The sequence below is a fragment of the Gadus chalcogrammus genome, chromosome 1 (genome assembly GCF_026213295.1).
Source record: "Gadus chalcogrammus isolate NIFS_2021 chromosome 1, NIFS_Gcha_1.0, whole genome shotgun sequence".
NCBI classification, from domain to species: domain Eukaryota; kingdom Metazoa; phylum Chordata; class Actinopteri; order Gadiformes; family Gadidae; genus Gadus; species Gadus chalcogrammus.
Genome location: NC_079412.1, coordinates 25,503,487 through 25,520,889, shown reverse-complemented (window position 1 = coordinate 25,520,889; position 17,403 = coordinate 25,503,487). Strand labels below are relative to the sequence as shown.

Below are 17,403 nucleotides of genomic sequence, written 5' to 3'. Positions count from 1 at the left end.
AAAGTCTGGCAGACCATAACATCTACCTCAGACAGGAAGTAGAACCAGGAGTGGTCGAAGACCGGGGCCGGGATGCGGGGGTTGGTGTCGGCGATCTTCTTGATCTGGTAGGGCAGCCGGAGCACCATCTCCGTCAGGAGCTGAGAGTACGCCTCAAACACATCAGCCGCGTGGCCCTGGGGAAGGAAACACACACACAGTTTAAACTACAACAAACAACCCCATTGTAACTCTTGTGAAGCCCCAGTGCCGTCCAGCATCAGGGGTTAAGAGCATGACCTTCAACAGCGTCCCTTTAGATTACAAAGTGCTTTGACATTCATGATAAAAAAAATACTTAAAGCACCTTAAGGCAGGGCAAAATTAACAAGGGGACAACAGGATAGAATTAAGGGCAATAATCAATTTAATTGGAATTAAATGAAATGGTCACAAATTTTAAAGTTACAATATAGTAAATATATCTAGCTTAATATATTTGAAGATAGAGACGCTGCAGGTTTCAACAACAACGTAACCTAATGTGAACACGGCAGCAGATGATGGGAGAAGCTTTGAGGATCGCCCCGGGATGTCTACCTTGACGTATTGTCGCAGGAAGAAGGGGCTCATGTCAGGGGGCGAGGTGGCCGTGTGGGGTCTCAGGAGCTGGCTGGCGGCCACAGGCTCCTCCTCGCCCTGCTGGCTCTTCCAGAACTCCAGCAGGGACTTGAGCACGTGGAGGCAGTAGTCGATGGAGCCCAGGCTGAGCAGGGCCGTGGCCGTGGCGTTGGAGATCAGAGACGACGACTGGGATAGGAGGAGAGACGGGGTTGAGTTATCGTCTAATAAACTAAACCTCCATTGGGACTCCAAGTGACGGGAACAAATTTACTTGGACACATGGAATTGATTAATGTGTTGCATAGAACAGTTTAAATGTTATTTTTTTGTTTTAGCTATGAAATCTGAAACTGTACAAGCAAATACTCCTACTGCATCAACCATTCAACTCAGTGCATTACATCGTCTACTGGACTAACTAGTACACATGCATTCCTCATCAACTTTTGTCCCCATCTTGACCCAGCAGCTCATTCCTCTGGCCCCAGTAGGAACCGAGGGAGGTTGTGGAGAGGTGCAGGACGGAGGGGGGACTCACCTCAGAGGAGGCCTTGGAGCCAGACTTGGTGCGAGACATGAACACACTGAGGAGCCTCATGATGACCAGGTGGACCTCGTTGATGGCGCTGCGCTCGTTCTTCTTGGACACGTCCTGGGATCAGAGCAAAGAGAAACATGTTTGAATCTCACTGCGTCTCAACAGAAGGAAGTATGGTTTGATTATAGTCGCTAAAAGAAGAATATTGAACGCAATATATCGACCTAGCCTGATGAGTAGTTCATCACAATCGAAGACGTCTAAGGAAATGTATCTTAGACGTCCTGTGTGTATATATTTCTCTTAATATATGTTGTACTTTATTCTATTTTATTCTATTGTATTTTAAGCACAGAAATACAGTCACATACATTTCACTGCACATCCTGTATGTGTATGGGACAAATAAATACTTTGAATCTTGAATCTTGAATCTAATCTAGGTTGCCAAAGTAGAATACTCTGAATATAATTTTCTCTTCAGACAAAAAGGGCCAAGGTTTAAAGTATATCACAGTATATGACAGCGAAGCCTGGATCACCACGACGTCACCGGCCGCTCACCTTTTTGTGCATGCCGAGCTCGGCGATGAGCAGGGCCAGCAGATCGTCCAGAGCCCCCTTGTCCTTGTCGTCCTCTCCGTCCAGGTCGGAGGTCAGCATGAGGATGACCTGCATGTAGGGGATGGCGCGCACCCCGCCCACGTTGTGCAGCTGGGGCAGGTGCTGCAGCAGACGCTCCAGCAGCATCAGGCGGACCATGTGCAGCCTGCTGGGGGACCAGACCACGTGTTAGCCAGGGGGAATCCACTGGAACCGCTTCTGCTTTCTACTGGGACTAGGGGCTTTTTGTTCCCTTTCCTTTAGGGGTTGTCAACAAACTTATTGACCTAATGTCATTTGACTTAATGTCATTTGACTTAATGTCATCTATTTTAAAATGAGGCTACAACAAACTGAGGCCTACATTTGTACACTTTATCCAAAAGTATTTTGCTGTGAACAATCCTAATATACAATCAATACAAAACAACTGGACAGAGTGGTAAAAAGCTACAAGCTAGTGTTTGATTATTATAATTATTATTATCTTAAGGCATAATAAAGTACTTCTTCAGCATGTTATGGGGGTGACCAAGTGGTCAGGGGAGCAGTTCTTCAGCGTGGTTTGGGGAGTCGGACCTGTTGCTGGTGGTGACGTCCCCCTCGTTCTCCACCTCCCCCTCGGAGCCGTCTCCCTCCTGCTGGGCGGCCGTGGTGCTGATGGCCCCCGTGCTGGAGCTCACGCTGCCGGGCCCCGCGGGGTGGCCCTCCACGGTGGGGTCGCCGTACGCACTGCTGCGGCCGGACACTGGAGAACGCACACACGTATTCACACACACTTCCATTAGAATTAGTTCTCTACTAAGAAACTTAAGCTTGCCAAAATTATGCGTTTCAGAAGCAATATTAAGAAACGTGATGAATGCCATACAGGAATAATGTTAGTTTTCCTCCATTGTTGTTTTAATCAAGCACATATTGAGACATTTCAGATCATGATGATAGGTGCACCTTATTGCTATGTTGCAACCGCACTTTGCACTTTTGCAACTACAACATCTGCCTTTCCCTCTGGGGATCACCGACGTGTCCTCCTCTCCTTCTCCCTCGAGGTGCATTGTACTGGTACCCCTTCCCAAGCGGGCCCTCACCACTGTGCTCTCCAGCTACCGAGTCGACGGCAGACCCTCCGCTCTCCGAGCCCACGCTGCCCCCGTGCTCAGCAGGGGAGGTCCGCAGCGTGGAGCCGTCCGTGGCGGCCGTGCTGCCCTCGTCGTCCGAGGCCGGGGCTGAAAGGCATTGGGTTAGGGTTAGCATTGGCTGTAAGGAGCAGGTACACCCAGCTACCCTCCCCACCCTGTTCCTGGGGTAGCCCCGGTGGGAATCCTCTACCAGTGTGGTTAGACAGAACCACAAGCTAGAGAGGACCTTTATTATTGGTTTACTTCATAGGATCAGAATCTCGGGCAGTATTATAATTCTCATAAGACCTCTGATTAAAGGTCACCTATGGAGAGGGGGGGGGGTGTTTCCAGGGTGGAGGTGCTGGTTCTCACCTGAGGCGGTGGTGTCTGACAGGGTGCCTGCATCCAGTGATGAGGAGCTGGGGGCCTGGCCGGAGAGACCCAGACTCTGGAGGCCCAGGGCACTGCTGCTGCTCCCTGGATACAACACACGAGGAGGCGGTTGGAGCTCTGACTTCACACGGTTCACCCTAAGCTACAGACCCAACACGTTTCGCACAAGATATGTACCTAATTCAACGCCTTAATTACCCCGAAGGATGAATGAATTACCCATCTATTCATCCATCCACCCATCAGGTAAAGAACCTATTTTACATCAAGAACGAATAATCTGGAGAAAAAAATATTGCTTATCGATTTTTGTGGATGTAAACTATTTTAATGTAGCATTTAATGTAGCATTTTTAGAGTAATTAGCACATAAGCATTTCATTCTGCCAGTTATGAATATGAATAATTGGGCTATTTTACCATGCACACCTTGCTGGTCCTGCTGCAGGCTGAGGGCTATGGCCAGCTCCACCATGGTCTCGTCGTCTGCGTCCGGGGGGATGTCCAGCATGGGGGGGAAGCCCTCGGCGCCGGCCAGCAGAGCCTCCAGGGGGGACGGGTTCCCGTTGTTCACGTTCTCCGCCGTCTCCAGCACCATGGACTCAGACTAGAGGGGGGCGCACAGATATAAGAAGTCATGAAGGTTTCTCCCAATGCTTCCAAGAAGAACTGCGGGCTAACGGAGGGGGAATCTATCGTGATGAATATGCTTAATATTATTTTAGAATCACGGTCTTCTGTATCCTCACCACCATCTCGAAGTCTCCGTGGTCCACCTCGTTCTGCTCCTGGCTCTCTCTCCTGCCCTCGCTGCCTCCGGTCAGAACCGACGACTGGATCTTGTCATCGGGATCGTCGTCATCGTCGTAGTCTTTGTCTCCTAGAAAGAGAATAAGAGGCATTAGCGCGATGATGGTTGAACGCCACTCACGTCTACAACGATCACTGAAGAGGAGACGTGTTGCTGTGGGCTGTGCTGTTAAGTATGTCAACGTTGGTGGTGAGACACCTACCCATGGGCGTGTTGGAGCGTGGAGGAGAGGGGAGGGTCACGTGGCGACGCTTGTTCCTCGGGCGCAGGACTCGAACCAGCGCCTGCTTGCACGCAAAGCTAACAGAGGTGTCCTGCAAACAATGAAGAACGGAAACACCTTGGGTTAGTTAAAGTTTACAGAGGTGTCCTGCAAACAATGAAGAACGGAAACACCATGGGTTAGTTAAAACTACCAGAGGTGTCCTGCTAGCATGAAGTTAAAAAAAACACCATGGTTAGTGAGACTCACTAATCCATAGCATTATTTAAGATTATTTTGTGTATATAAAAAAAATTATTGTTATTAGTTAAGAACCAATTGGGTATTTGTAAAATGACTAATCTTGAGTTTCACCAGTTATAACAAGCTTGTTTATGATGACATCAGAAGACACGTACCGGACACAGCAACATCTGCATGTAGATCTTGGAGGCCACATTGATGTAGTCCAGTTCACATGTGCAATAGCCATGGATGATGTCCACCAAGGCGTTCACTGTGGCTTCAATGTGAGTCAGGCCTAAAACACCAATTGAGAGATGGGACAGAATGAATAACCATGAACTCAAACATCCTCATGTCATGGATCACAATGAGCGGGCATGGGATGAAACTTTACCGGGCAAGCAGGCGGGAGCCAGGAAGGCGTTCTTGGGTTTGAGTGCGTGGAGTTTCCAGAAGTTGTTCACCAGTTGCATGATGAAGTTATCACTCTCTCCATCCATCAACTTCTGTGCATCTTCTGCCATATCTAAATCAAGACACACTCAAGTGTTTCAATGAGCCATTGAAACTCAACGACGATTGTGTATAACTGGTCCATTTAAGAAGGTTCCTGCTAAAACAAAAAACTGGAAACATGCTAAGTTCAACTAACCATGTCTTTTTCTCCAAATGCACACTATTAAATCAAAGAAAGTACATTCAAGAGAAAACATATGACAACTCTGTTACAGCCAATAACAATCACGGTAATCCTTTTGTAGGCTTTCAAAGCGGCGGTGAACTCCCTGTTTGAGCTTGAATTCGAACAATATGAGACTGAGGCTAATATGTCAGGAACAGGCTATGTCCAAGATTCTAGAAGACATACAAACACATTTTTTCCAACCCTTTTAACCATGATTCTGTGTTCACTGGCCTTTAAGATCCAACATGGTGGTGTGTGTGTGTGTGTGTGTGTGTGTGTGTGTGTGTGTGTGTGTGTGTGTGTGTGTGTGTGTGTGTGTGTGTGTGTGTGTGTGGTCCTCCTGCTTACCGGCCTCCTGCAGTGGTTTGGTCTCGGTGAAGTGGACCAGGTTGCTGGGTCTCATGATGGCTATGGAGCGGGCCGTGATCACCAACCTCTGGAACACATCCGGGTCCAGCTCCCTGCCCTCGCGGCTGCAGCCGTTCAGACACTGCACAGCGTTGCCTAGCAACGACTGGTCCTGGGAGGGGGAGCAGGAGGAGAGGCGCGTGTTACTTAATGGCCGTAGCGTATGCTTTGATAGATGTGTCAAAGAATATGTAGATATATCTCTTCTACTGCTCAAGATTCTAATTAATAAATTATATTTATTCATATATATATAGAGATATAGATATATATAGATATATATAGATATAGATATAGATATACATATATATATATATATAGAAGTTGTATGCTCGGTTTACATTTTTGATGATTATCACAACCAATGTGTTTCCTTTTTACTGGAGCCATTACCATTGCCTTCCCTATGATTTGAAATGACTTACAAAGTATTTAAAACAACTTAAAACACCTTAAAACTAAAATACAGTTGAATTTCCCAAGTGAAAAAAATGAAGAAGACGAATGCTGCTGTGCATGGATGTCAGGCATACTGAGAGAGGGCGAGTGAGAGTGTGTGCTGGTACCTTGTGGTTGTGGTAGGCGGTGCGGTTGGTGTGCAGGCTGGCCAGCAGCCCCTTGGTCTGCTGCTGCACGCCAGCGGGGGTGGGCATGGACAGCAGCAGGGTGGCCAGCTCCAACGCTGCTGCCTTGTTCTTCTCCTGGAGACACGGACCACAACCACACTACTGTAAACCAACCAGAACTAAAGCACGACCACTGTGCTATAGAGAGGGCAGGTTGCCTGAGGAGGGGATTGTGTGGTTGCTAGGGATAGATGTTGTGTAGGGATGCTCAATTATGGAAAAAAATAATCCTAATCACGATTATTTTCATCAATATTGAAATCACGATTATTCAAACGATTATTTTTATTTATTTTTTACTTTTCTGCAATTTCTATAAAACATTTAATGAATAAAATATACTTGAACTATCTTTTTTTTTTTTTTTTTTTTTTTTTTTTTTTAATCGATATCACGATCAAAATTAGATTAACTGCACAGCCCTAGTGTCGTGATTCGGATGTTCATCTCAACAGTACGGTGTAGTTCGGTAGTGTAGTAAGCGTAAAAGGTAGGGCCTCACCCCAACCTTCTCCTCAATGACCTGTAATTGGAATTCACTGCAAGTAGTTTTAAATAAAAGACTATGCTATGTGGCTAAATAGTACTTTTTTTATAAGCTAGGTTGCCAAATTGTGGGAGGAAAAAGAGTGCTGTTGGTTTTGTTCAGGGCAGAGACGAGGGTTTACCTTTTCATTGGACGAGCCCACAGCGAAGCAGCTCTCCAGGGCTTCCAGCGAGCTCACCACCAACCTGGCCAGAGGAGACAACCAGTCACATCTGCACCTGACGCTAAATTGACTCCAATCATTTGTTGAAGGAAAGAACTGAAAAGTTTGACCAAAACCCTTCGCAATCAAAATCATGTACAAGTTTGATGAATGGTTGCACAGTCAAAAATCAAAAATCAAAACAAATTAATATCTAATGCCATCTTATGGCCTTATGCTCAAGTGTGGAAATGACAAATGGCATGTTCAAAAGGTGCAGGCATATACGTAAACACACACAAACACACACGCACGCACAACACAAGTGCAGCACACATGCACAAAGCTATCCAAACAACAAGCAGAGAAAAGGGCTGGTTTACTAACCGGTCCAAGGTGGATAAGGACTCAGTTTCACAACTTTTTATTTTGTGGGGGCGTTTGTATTGTTTTTTTTGGGAGCAAAAGAAAAAAAGGAAACAAAATAACAGTGAGGATCACAGAAAGACAAGTGGAAGTAAATGAGTCAACTGAAAGAGAAGAGGGCATGCGAGTAGATGACACGGAGATAGCCATGCACTGAACACATTTGGTAACCGATCATATAACCTTTGAGCCCCTAGACTGCCTCTGGAACAACCGCCGCTGATATTACTTTGTGAATTTGTGAAAATTAACAGGGTTTTTTTATTTTGTAAATGTTGCCGTCCCGTCAAATGTGCATCGTTTGTGGATCCCTTATTTGTGGACTTTGCTGTGCTTCTCCAGTGCTCAGCTCCCCAGCTAGGATCTCCAGTCAGGAATACTACCACACCAACACAACAACCTACTCCCTTATCGCCTGTCTCCTAATGATGTGCTTCACGACTGCTGTTCGTTGACATATTATTGGTTAACATAAGGTCTAGCATGCAGACATCCCTAAAGCGCTCCTTCTCTGCATCAAACTAAAAAACAGGATGCATATAAGGAACCTCTGACATACAAACATTGATTACCGCACACAAGGAAATAGTTTGGTGAAGAACCGATTTGGAGGACACAGTTCAAGGAAGAAATCGGTTGACATTTTGAAGAATGCTCCCCTCAGACTGCATACACAAGACAGAACCGTGGGCACCCATGTTACCCGCTTTAACCACGTCCCAACAAAGAGGCGAGCCCGTACCTCTCCAGCACGGTGCCGCTGGTGGCGGTGGGTGTGACCACGTCTCCGTCCGAGGCCCCGTTGCCCTGGTTGAGGTTGGGGCTGCAGACGTTGTTGGCGGAGGCGGGGGAGGAGAAGTCCTCCGGGGGCTCCTCCGGCCAGCCGAACTGCTCCTTGGTCTTGCCGTAGACCTTGATGGAGTCCAGCATGGTGACGCCGGCGGGGTCGACCGAGGCTCCGACTTGGAGGGAGAAGACGATCAGATGTTTAGCAGATGCTCGCAGCCAGAGCAGATACAAACCCAAACCATACAATGAATATTGGGAGCACCTTATCCAAGTTCAAAATCTAGATTGTCAGCATCTATTTAGATTCTGCTGGGTGATATTGAGATAATGGTCAAATTGATACAATGGTTGGCAAGATGTGCAAATATATAATTCATGATCACATTGACATCATGAAATGAGTACTAATATTCATTAGTACATATATGCTAAACGTGAACCTCCTAGATGGCGCAATTTGATTGGTTCGCTTTCTCGGGATATTGGGCAATATCCCAAGATTGAGATCTCAAACTCTGGATATTGTTTGAGCGCATGTGACGGCCGTCTCGTCACGCTAATAAAAACAATCCCGGCAAAAAGTATTATCTTGTTTCATTTTTGGAGTGTTCACGTGTAGTATATACTAAAAGAATTATTCACCTCAGGCTCTGTTAATAGTGGGGAAAAGTGTAAATATCAGTGTTAGAGTTTTAAATATGATATTCTTCCAAATCAGCATGTATCCAATCAGCCAAACCATTAATGTGTGGTGAAGACCCTTCGTCACTTACTGAAGATGCATAGCTTCTTGTCGGCCTGCAGGGCCTCCTCCCGGGTGAAGGGGAAATCGAACCAGCGGGCTCGCGTCAGGTTGACCTGCATGGTGCGGCCGAAGATCTCCAGGTAGGAGGGCGCGCGCTCGATGGCCTGGCTGCCCAGCTGCACCCGCATGCCCGTCATCACCATGGAGCTGTTGTTGTTCACTGCCTCCACTGTGAAGCCTCCGGGCTGGGGGAGAACGGACAGGAGCAGCAGTTAGGCCACAGTCATTCAGACAACGTAAGGTAAAGGCTTGAGGGACAAGGGTCCAAAGAAAGTGATACAATTAACCGGAGCCCGGGTTCTGGACCCTGCACCGACCAACGCCCTACTATCAATGGTTGATAAACATTGATTTTCGATCAGAACCTTTCTCGGAGCGGTCAATGAGATGAAAACGTCTCCTAGACTCATCACAAACCTATCTCAGACAGAGATTGCCAAGTCTGAGAATCCTAGTCTGAGGAGGTTAAAATATGGGTTGTATTTTTCCCCTTGGTCTAATAATAAAGGATAAACCATACAACAAAAGCAGTTGTATTTTGGCCAGCATATCCCTTTTCTGAGTTAAACTTGGCCAAATGATCCTAATGACTTCCTGGGGAAGCTGAGGATTATTATTATATTCTCCATCCTTAATGGACTCCGTACCTTGGTGTTGGCCACGTACATCCCGGTGGAGTTGAGTCGGTGTTTGATCTGCTGTCCGTTGTACACCTGCAGCAGGTCGTTGCCTCCGAACTCCACCTCTGTCAGCTGCTGGTTGTGTTCAAAGAAGTCCACGGGGAACGTCACCAGGCTGGAGGTCCGTGTTGCTGGAGAACACACACACACACACACACACACACACACACACACACACACACACACACACACACACACACACACACACACACACACACACACACACACACACACACACACACACACACACACACACACACACACACACACACACACAGGTGAGTCTCAGGGAGAATCGTTTCAGAGGAGCTCACTGTGACTGATGATGCTGATCCATTAGGACATTCGTTTCATGCAGTCAACGAGATAATCTACGATTTTGATAGATCCTACCTATGGTTATAGAGTAGGTTTAAAGCCTCAGGGTGTACATTAGGAGATGACTCTTCATTCATTGAAACATAATGATGCAGAATGCTTGTCATAACCATTTCTATACTTTATAACATATGTTCCACAACTTCCATCATAAGCAGCTATTTTGTCGAGGAGGTTTTTTTTGGAGACATTTGCGTACAACACCATTTTGTAAACTAATAATACACGTTGTTTGTTCCCCAGCCACTCACTGGCGGCGGCGGCCTTGCGCTTGCGGACAGGCTTCATGATGCTGACGCCACAGCTGGGCTGCAGGGAGGGCTGCAGCCAGTAGGAGGTGTTGTCCACGTTGGCCATGTAGATGCGCAGGCTGCCGTCCTCACACAACAGGATCATGGTTGTGCGCTGCTGCTCGCTGCTGGCCGTGTGGCGGATGGCCACCATGTCCTGGATCTATGGGTGGGGGGGGGGGAGGTGGTGGTTGAGTGTTCGGTCAGGTGCTCTATGAGGGATGCTAGTTAGCAAACTGGAAGGGGGGGGAGGTACGCCTCGTTTCGTTGTGGAGCTATTCTACCGTGGAGAAAGCCATTAGCGTGATTTGGTAAAGCTTTCATAAGGGGATCTTCACAAAGTTCATTCTACGGTGGCCTGTCTATGCAGTGTTTACTTTTAAACATTTCCGGACACCATTCTTCTATGAAGGTCTGTGTCCGGACAGGACACTTTTTGTTTGCCAATTACACGCTTTTAGATCCAAGCCTCCAGCAAAATGATTTGTCCCAATATATATTAAAGGAAAAAAAAGGAAAACATCCGGCTCACCAAGATTTGAGCTCTTCTGACTTAAGAGCTTTAATCCAAGTTTTATTTGTGATACAACACCTCAACTAATGTGATTGTCCGATGAAAGTCTTTATACGAGGTCCTTGATGTTGGATTGGCAGGATTACGGTAAGGACACATTTTTAATCCAAAGCACTTTCTGAGAACTGAACGCTCAAAGCATATGCGGTTACAATGTGAGAAGTGGTGCATGGGGGGGCGGCGGGCCCTCTCTCACCTTGGCCTTGGCCGGCAGGGTCTTGATCTCCTGGATGAGGAAGGTGTCCGGCTTCACCATGATCACCAGAGGGATCCCGGTGGTCTGCTGAACGCAGCACACCAGCCCCGGGTGGTTCATCACCTCGGACCACTGGCACAGGGCTGGGGACACCTTGCTGCTCCCCCCGTTGGACCTGGAAGAGGAGGAAGACCAAGAGGAGAGCATTGTGATGGTGCTTGTGGAGATATATGTACTGAGAAGGAATAAGAGGATCAGGATTAAATACTTTAAAATACGAAAACGAGTTATAAGTAAAAAGATTACAGATCGTTAATTAAATATATTTTCTAAATAAAAGACAAATATCAGATTGAATATTGACGACATTTAAAAAAGGGATTAAAGTACTTTAACTACTGGGTTCCTCCATAGACACATATATCCACTGTATACATTTCACTAATATAACCAGAGCCGTCGCCGGGTGGTTACCCTTTGATGTTGATGGTGAAGAGCCTCTGGACCTCCGTGGTGCTGCGGCTCACGGTGGCAGCGAAGGACTTGCCCTGGCTGTAGCTGAAGAACAGCATCTGCAGCACGTGGGAGTAGTACACAGACACACCGCCGCCCGCCACCTGACCGTTGGTGTCCTGGTGATGGAGCGAGCAAAAACAAAGCACAAATTCAGTTTATTAGGGAAATCACAGGGTTTCAAAACTCATACACCAGGTTAGAACAAGGTAACGATCCTCCAGATTTTAACCATGGGGCTCAGTTGGTAGAGCACGGCATTATGCTATTTTTTGGTTTATTCAAAATGAGGTGCGCGAACCAGAAGGGCAACTGTTCCATGTTGGGGATAAAGGGGCATCAGAGGCGGTGGCGTACCTTGAGGTCATCGTGGCTGATCTCCAGAACGTTGGTGACGTAGAAGGGGCCGTGCTGGGCGCTGCTGGACTCCTCCATCACCTGGGTGTACATGTAGCCCGCCGACGACATGATGGCGATGATGTTCTTGCCCTCCTCGTTGAAGAGGAAGGTGGCGTCGCGGATCTTGGAGCTGGGCAGCAGGAAGTAGTACATGGGACTGAGGGCGTCCGACGACAGGTCGTAGATCTGAACAGGGGAGGGACGGGAATACCCGTTAAAACGACATTCATTGTACATTTCACATGGGAGGACGGCAGAAATTGTTCATGCTTTGACATTTTTTTAATTAAGGCCTTTGTCCAAATCGACTCAACGGTGAATTCAGGTACATGTCATTAAGTAGCAGCCATGGGGTCGTCATGTTGCTCTTAGGATGCGTACTGTAGAGAAATACCATGCCGTGTTTCAGACACACGGGATCAGCAACAGGAGGTACCTTGACAAAGTCGGCGGTGATGATGGCGAGCTCCGTCTGGGAGCCCGGCAGCCAGATGGCCTTGATGATGAAGTTACCGGTGGCCAGCTGTGGGTGGAGGACCAGGTGGTCCGACACAGAGCCGGTACTGCTGAACGTCAGCACGTGGCAGTCCTGGGCAGAGCGGGGGAGACAGCGGATCACTGGGTCTGACTCAGTGGAATCAAAGTGCAAAGGAACGTAGGTGGAATTCGACTGCAAATTGGCGTTGACTGTTAACAGCGGATATGGAAACCCACTGAAGAGTGGCTTTTATCCATTTTTTTTTTTATTTGATAAAACATTGCACTGCATTTCTACACACATAAACGCTTCATTTGACCCAACCAATCGTGGAGGGTCATTGGCTGTCAGCTGACCTTGAGGCCGCACACAGCCAGGTAGTCCTCGTTGCAGGGGTTCCCTGTGAGGCTGAGCACGGTGAAGGGGACCGGGGCGGAGGCCAGCCGGGTCAGGGTCAGCTTCCTCTTGCTGGAGTCAGCCTGCTTGAGGAGCGCAGACAGCTGCAGCACTGTGATCTGGAGGAGGGAAGGGGGAGATAGAGAGACACAGACAGAGAGAAAGAGAGAGAGAAAGGCAGACCGAGACAAACAGTTCATTTTACCAGTATGAAAGCTGTTAGATTAAAGCTGTTGATTAAGTGTTGAACAGCATGCTTTTAAAATAACAACTGCCTGCATCAATATAAAAGCAAGGTTGTGCAAAGATAGTGTCGGCTTATTTCCGAGGGAGGATATTTTTTTAGTAACTGAAAACAAGGATTGTTGTCTGAAGAATGCCGTGTTTCTAACTTTAACTAGGCATGGTATATCATTTTGGATGGCCACAGTGGCGAAAACGTATCCAATCTGAATCAATGTAGCATTAGGAAAAACTCCCTCCTTGGAGCATTTCCCTCCTCCAGTTCCGCTCTCTTTTATACTAGAGTTCTCATTGTTCATCCTTTCCCTAAACCCCTCAACCCCTCAGACACTGCCCTGCAAATCATACACACCTTGCCCTTCTCGTGGCTGACGGCCAGGTGCTGGCGCCGCCCGTGGGGGGAAGAGAGCACACACATGGCCACGCGACGCAGCACATGGGCGCTGATCAGCTGGCGGATGGTCTGGCCCTGGTCCCCGCTGTAGTTCATGCGCACGTTCTCGAAGGCGCCCTCTTGGGACCCCAGGGTGGGCACCTGTGCACAGGCAGAGGGACGGTGTGGTGAGTGGGATGGAGACACAGAGCTTCAGGCCCTGGAATTAGAAACTATTGAATATCTAGTTAGTCTATGGTAATTAAAACTAATTAAAAAGGTCATGAGGTAGGAGGGAGGGGTCTTGCTCAAGGGCTTCCTTGCTCAACCCTCTAGCTACTACACAACCCACTTCTAGAGGCATAGATCTTTATTCTGTGAGGCATCAGGGCCAACCACGGATCCACCATGTCACATCCAAAGAAGCAGGATAAAAACAGAAATGACAGACTTGCTTTCGCCATCATTCTTTTTGTCATAAATATGGGGGTCCCTTTGAGACCCACTGTGAATAAGAGATTAACGAATAAATTGTCATTTGAATCCCCCCCAAGAGCCCTCCAGCCTAGCAGAACATGGAGGGGTGTTTACCATGAGCTGGTCGGTCATGGACACGTTCTTGTCCTGGGTGTGCAGCTCGTTGAGGGCCTGCTGGGCCCGGCTGCTGCTGCCCACGGCGGAGGCCTGCTGGAAGTTGGTCTGGATGGCGTCCATGAGGAAGATGAGCATCTCTAGGATCAGCGCTGCTGTGGACGACCCCACCTGGAGGAGGAGGAGAGAAGGAGAAGCATGAGCAGAGGTGCTTGGATGCAGGTTAGTTATTTTATCTAAAAGGGTTAGAAAAATCTGCATTAGTCAAAATGTGATCATTTCTTCTACTCATTCTACTGAACCAAATGTTTAAATCCAGCAAATCAAAGTCCAGGATAATGACTCCCATCCCCATGTTGAACCCTCCATCAATACTCAACAGCTTTACATCTGGTTCTGTAACGTTTCTCCTTTGAACCCACCACTTGGGCCAGGAGCTCCTCCTGGCAGCCCTCGATGCTGCGGCAGACGCTGCTCTTCTTGGGCCGGTCCTCGTCCAGCCCCTTGCCGTCGCCGGAGGAGGCCTTGCTCTTGTCGGAGGGGGAGGCGCTCTGGTGGCGCAGGGCGCTGTCCGGCGTGCGCGTCTCGCTCTGGAAGGCCGACGACTCCTTCAGCGTGGAGCCCATGCCGCTGCTAGGGCTCCGCTTCACCAGGGCCTGGAGGGACCGAGGGGGGAGGGGGGGGGGGGGACAGAGAGAGGGGCCGAGCAGTGAGGACAGAGGCATGGGGGGGAAGGATCAACTAAATAAGGATGACAAAGTTGCGTTCTGTGTCAAGTTTACGCTTCAACATCAAGACTCATTATGCAAAACTAACACGTTAGACAAAGTTCAATATCACAGTGGAAACAGTATTAAGAGATATTGTATAGCATCCAAAGACAAACTAGATTAAAAGTCGGTTTAAAGTTAGAAAAGTATACAACATGCAGTTTCTGTACATTTTTCATCATAAACTCTCACGCAGAGACAAAAGAATAAGACAAATATGGGTCAGAAATGGATATGAGGTCCCTTTTCATTCCATCTTTTCAGCCAAACGCACAGGCCAACATACACACAGGCTATCGCCAACCCTGGGTGAAATGAGAGGATGGATGGATGTCAGGTGGAGGAGGGGAGGGGGTAAAAGGGATTTGCAAGCCAAAGTTACCGCTGTTGTCCTCTTCCCATGGTGACCTGAGGTATTCGGTCTCACCTGGCAGCTGCCATCCTCCTTGGCACCGCAGTCGCAGAAGAACGAGCCGTACTTGGCGTAGGAGATCTCGTGGTCTTTGTGGCAGACCTTGGCGCACACTGTGCACACGCCCACCCCGTCCACCATCTTACAGGTGTGACAGTGGTACCTGGGGAGGGGGGGAGCAAGACACACACTGAGACAAAGGAGCCTCACAAAACATTGTGTGCATGGATTTAAATGTTGAAATGGTTGAGATATTAGAAGCCTCTCCTCCAATAGCATCATTTATTATAAAGCAATTCTATAGTAGACACCTTGGCTACAAGGTCAACTGAAAGGTGTAGGGTTATGTGGAAGATCAAACATAAGAAAGCAATTCCTCCAGAAAGCAGTCAAGTTCTTTATTACCAGTGCTGGTTCATGAACTCCTTCTGTGTGATGGTGAAGGTACAGAGTTTATTGCAAAGAGAGTCTTCATCCTGCCAAACAAAGAAACATTAAGAGATTAAGAGTCGAGCACGTTGTTGTGGAGATATTAGAAACAAGGGGCTATATTCTTGTTTTTTCGACATGGAGATAGGACTAATAAAACATTTTGAATGATGTGCATTTTAACGACCAATCAACTGGACTAAGTCTGTTTTTCTTCCATAACAGTAATTGATCAGAGCTGGGATTCGTCCATCTACTTCAAGTTTAGCGCTAATCAATGCAGGGCTCAGTTGTGCTGCTGGTATCAAAAGGGTGGGGGTCCTTACAGAGTCCTCTGCCTGGGAGTCGTCGTCCTCCACGGCCAGGTCCTCCACCCAGTCCGAGTCCACCTCCATGGCCTTCTCCTCGCCGTCCACCAGCAGGGCCGAGGAGCTCTGTCCGCTGGTCAGCCTGAGGGCGTTCATCACGTCCGCCAGGTAGGAGATAATGTGGCAGGAGCACTCCAGCATACTGGCGTGCTGGAGTAGGACAGGGAACGCACGTGTGACGTAGACGCTCTGCGTGGAGTCAGTGCTATTACAATGGCTTTATCGTTGTAGTAGCATATGGCAGCTTCGCTTACCTTGCCCTGGGTCAAATTAGAGCTCACTTTTTCCACAACATCCTTCTGAGTCAGGTACTTCTTGCTGCAAAGGAACATACAAGATCAACAATTAATCACCCGAGTTATGTTTCAAGAATATATTTTACTGAACAGGTTTAGGATCACTCAACAATCGCTAGCCTAAAAGGCCATGTGTGTCCCTCCAATAGCGTACACAGTATGAATGTGATTATCCCACCAGGTGTGATTGTGATTAGCCGTTACAAGCCACATGTCTAGGTTGAAACGCCCATTAGTGATGTCAGAGAAGGCCAATTCTAAAAACGGCTCGTAATGACTAGTCACTCTCACACCTAGTTATATAATATGTCACCTTTAAGCCACATTTGCTTATTTCCCAGGTGACTGTAGTCTAACATAACAGCACTGCCCTCACCATCTGGTCAGCCAATCGGTGGCGGCGCGGTGCAGCTGCAGATGCCCCGCCCCCTGGCCGGCGCCGGCCAGCGTGGCCATGATGACCATGAGCTCGGGGAAGCCGGTGCCGTCGCCGGTGGCCAGCATCTCCGTGGCCATGGGGATGAGTGTGCTGAGGAGCACGGTGCACACGCCCTCGCCCACCTGGCTGTTGTCGCGCACGATGTGCGTCGTGAGCAGCTGCAGCAGCTGCCGGTTCTCCTGCACCACGTCCAGATGCTCCGAGTCCTTGGGGGGCGTGGCCGTCATGCGGGTCAGCCAGGCCTGCAGGCGGGCCGGCTCCACGCAGGCCAGCTGGGCCAGGGAGCCGCACAGCACCAGCAGGCTGGGGTTGGGGCTCTTCTCCGCTGGGGGGGGGGGGGGGGTGGAGCATGGTCAGAGGCGGTGGGCGGTATTGGTTTGTCCTTCACGCCTCTAAACTGTCAACTTAAGTATTTGTATTTCTCGTATTGTGGTTTGCCCTTTACTGTTTTTGCACTATCCTCTTTGCTGCTGTAACCCTGCAAATGTCCCCACTGTGGGACTAATAAAGGGTTAACTTATCTTTAAAATCAAGAAAATATGTGTTGTGAATGATGTTTTTTTCACGTCTCATCAAACCAAACATCCACGCACTTCTGTTTAAGCAACGATTATAACAAACATGAATCAA

At 48.2% G+C, this 17,403-nt stretch overlaps 1 protein-coding gene across 1 annotated transcript in view; it reads right to left on the bottom strand.

Annotated features, from left to right (window-relative positions):
• The window catches only part of LOC130388811 (E3 ubiquitin-protein ligase UBR4-like), a 56,434-nt gene that overhangs the window by 19,900 nt on the left and 19,131 nt on the right, over positions 1-17,403 (bottom strand). Inside the window, 32 exon segments of the mRNA XM_056598356.1 lie at positions 27-176; positions 580-789; positions 1,142-1,255; positions 1,706-1,910; positions 2,324-2,492; positions 2,836-2,973; positions 3,241-3,345; positions 3,691-3,868; positions 4,011-4,141; positions 4,275-4,386; positions 4,694-4,815; positions 4,915-5,046; positions 5,554-5,725; positions 6,180-6,314; positions 6,908-6,971; positions 8,097-8,316; positions 8,917-9,133; positions 9,596-9,759; positions 10,258-10,459; positions 11,067-11,241; positions 11,541-11,698; positions 11,937-12,164; positions 12,415-12,567; positions 12,813-12,971; positions 13,448-13,630; positions 14,060-14,230; positions 14,482-14,715; positions 15,257-15,404; positions 15,647-15,717; positions 15,997-16,188; positions 16,293-16,356; positions 16,711-17,098. Coding sequence (XP_056454331.1) covers positions 27-176; positions 580-789; positions 1,142-1,255; positions 1,706-1,910; positions 2,324-2,492; positions 2,836-2,973; positions 3,241-3,345; positions 3,691-3,868; positions 4,011-4,141; positions 4,275-4,386; positions 4,694-4,815; positions 4,915-5,046; positions 5,554-5,725; positions 6,180-6,314; positions 6,908-6,971; positions 8,097-8,316; positions 8,917-9,133; positions 9,596-9,759; positions 10,258-10,459; positions 11,067-11,241; positions 11,541-11,698; positions 11,937-12,164; positions 12,415-12,567; positions 12,813-12,971; positions 13,448-13,630; positions 14,060-14,230; positions 14,482-14,715; positions 15,257-15,404; positions 15,647-15,717; positions 15,997-16,188; positions 16,293-16,356; positions 16,711-17,098 — 5,264 coding nt within the window.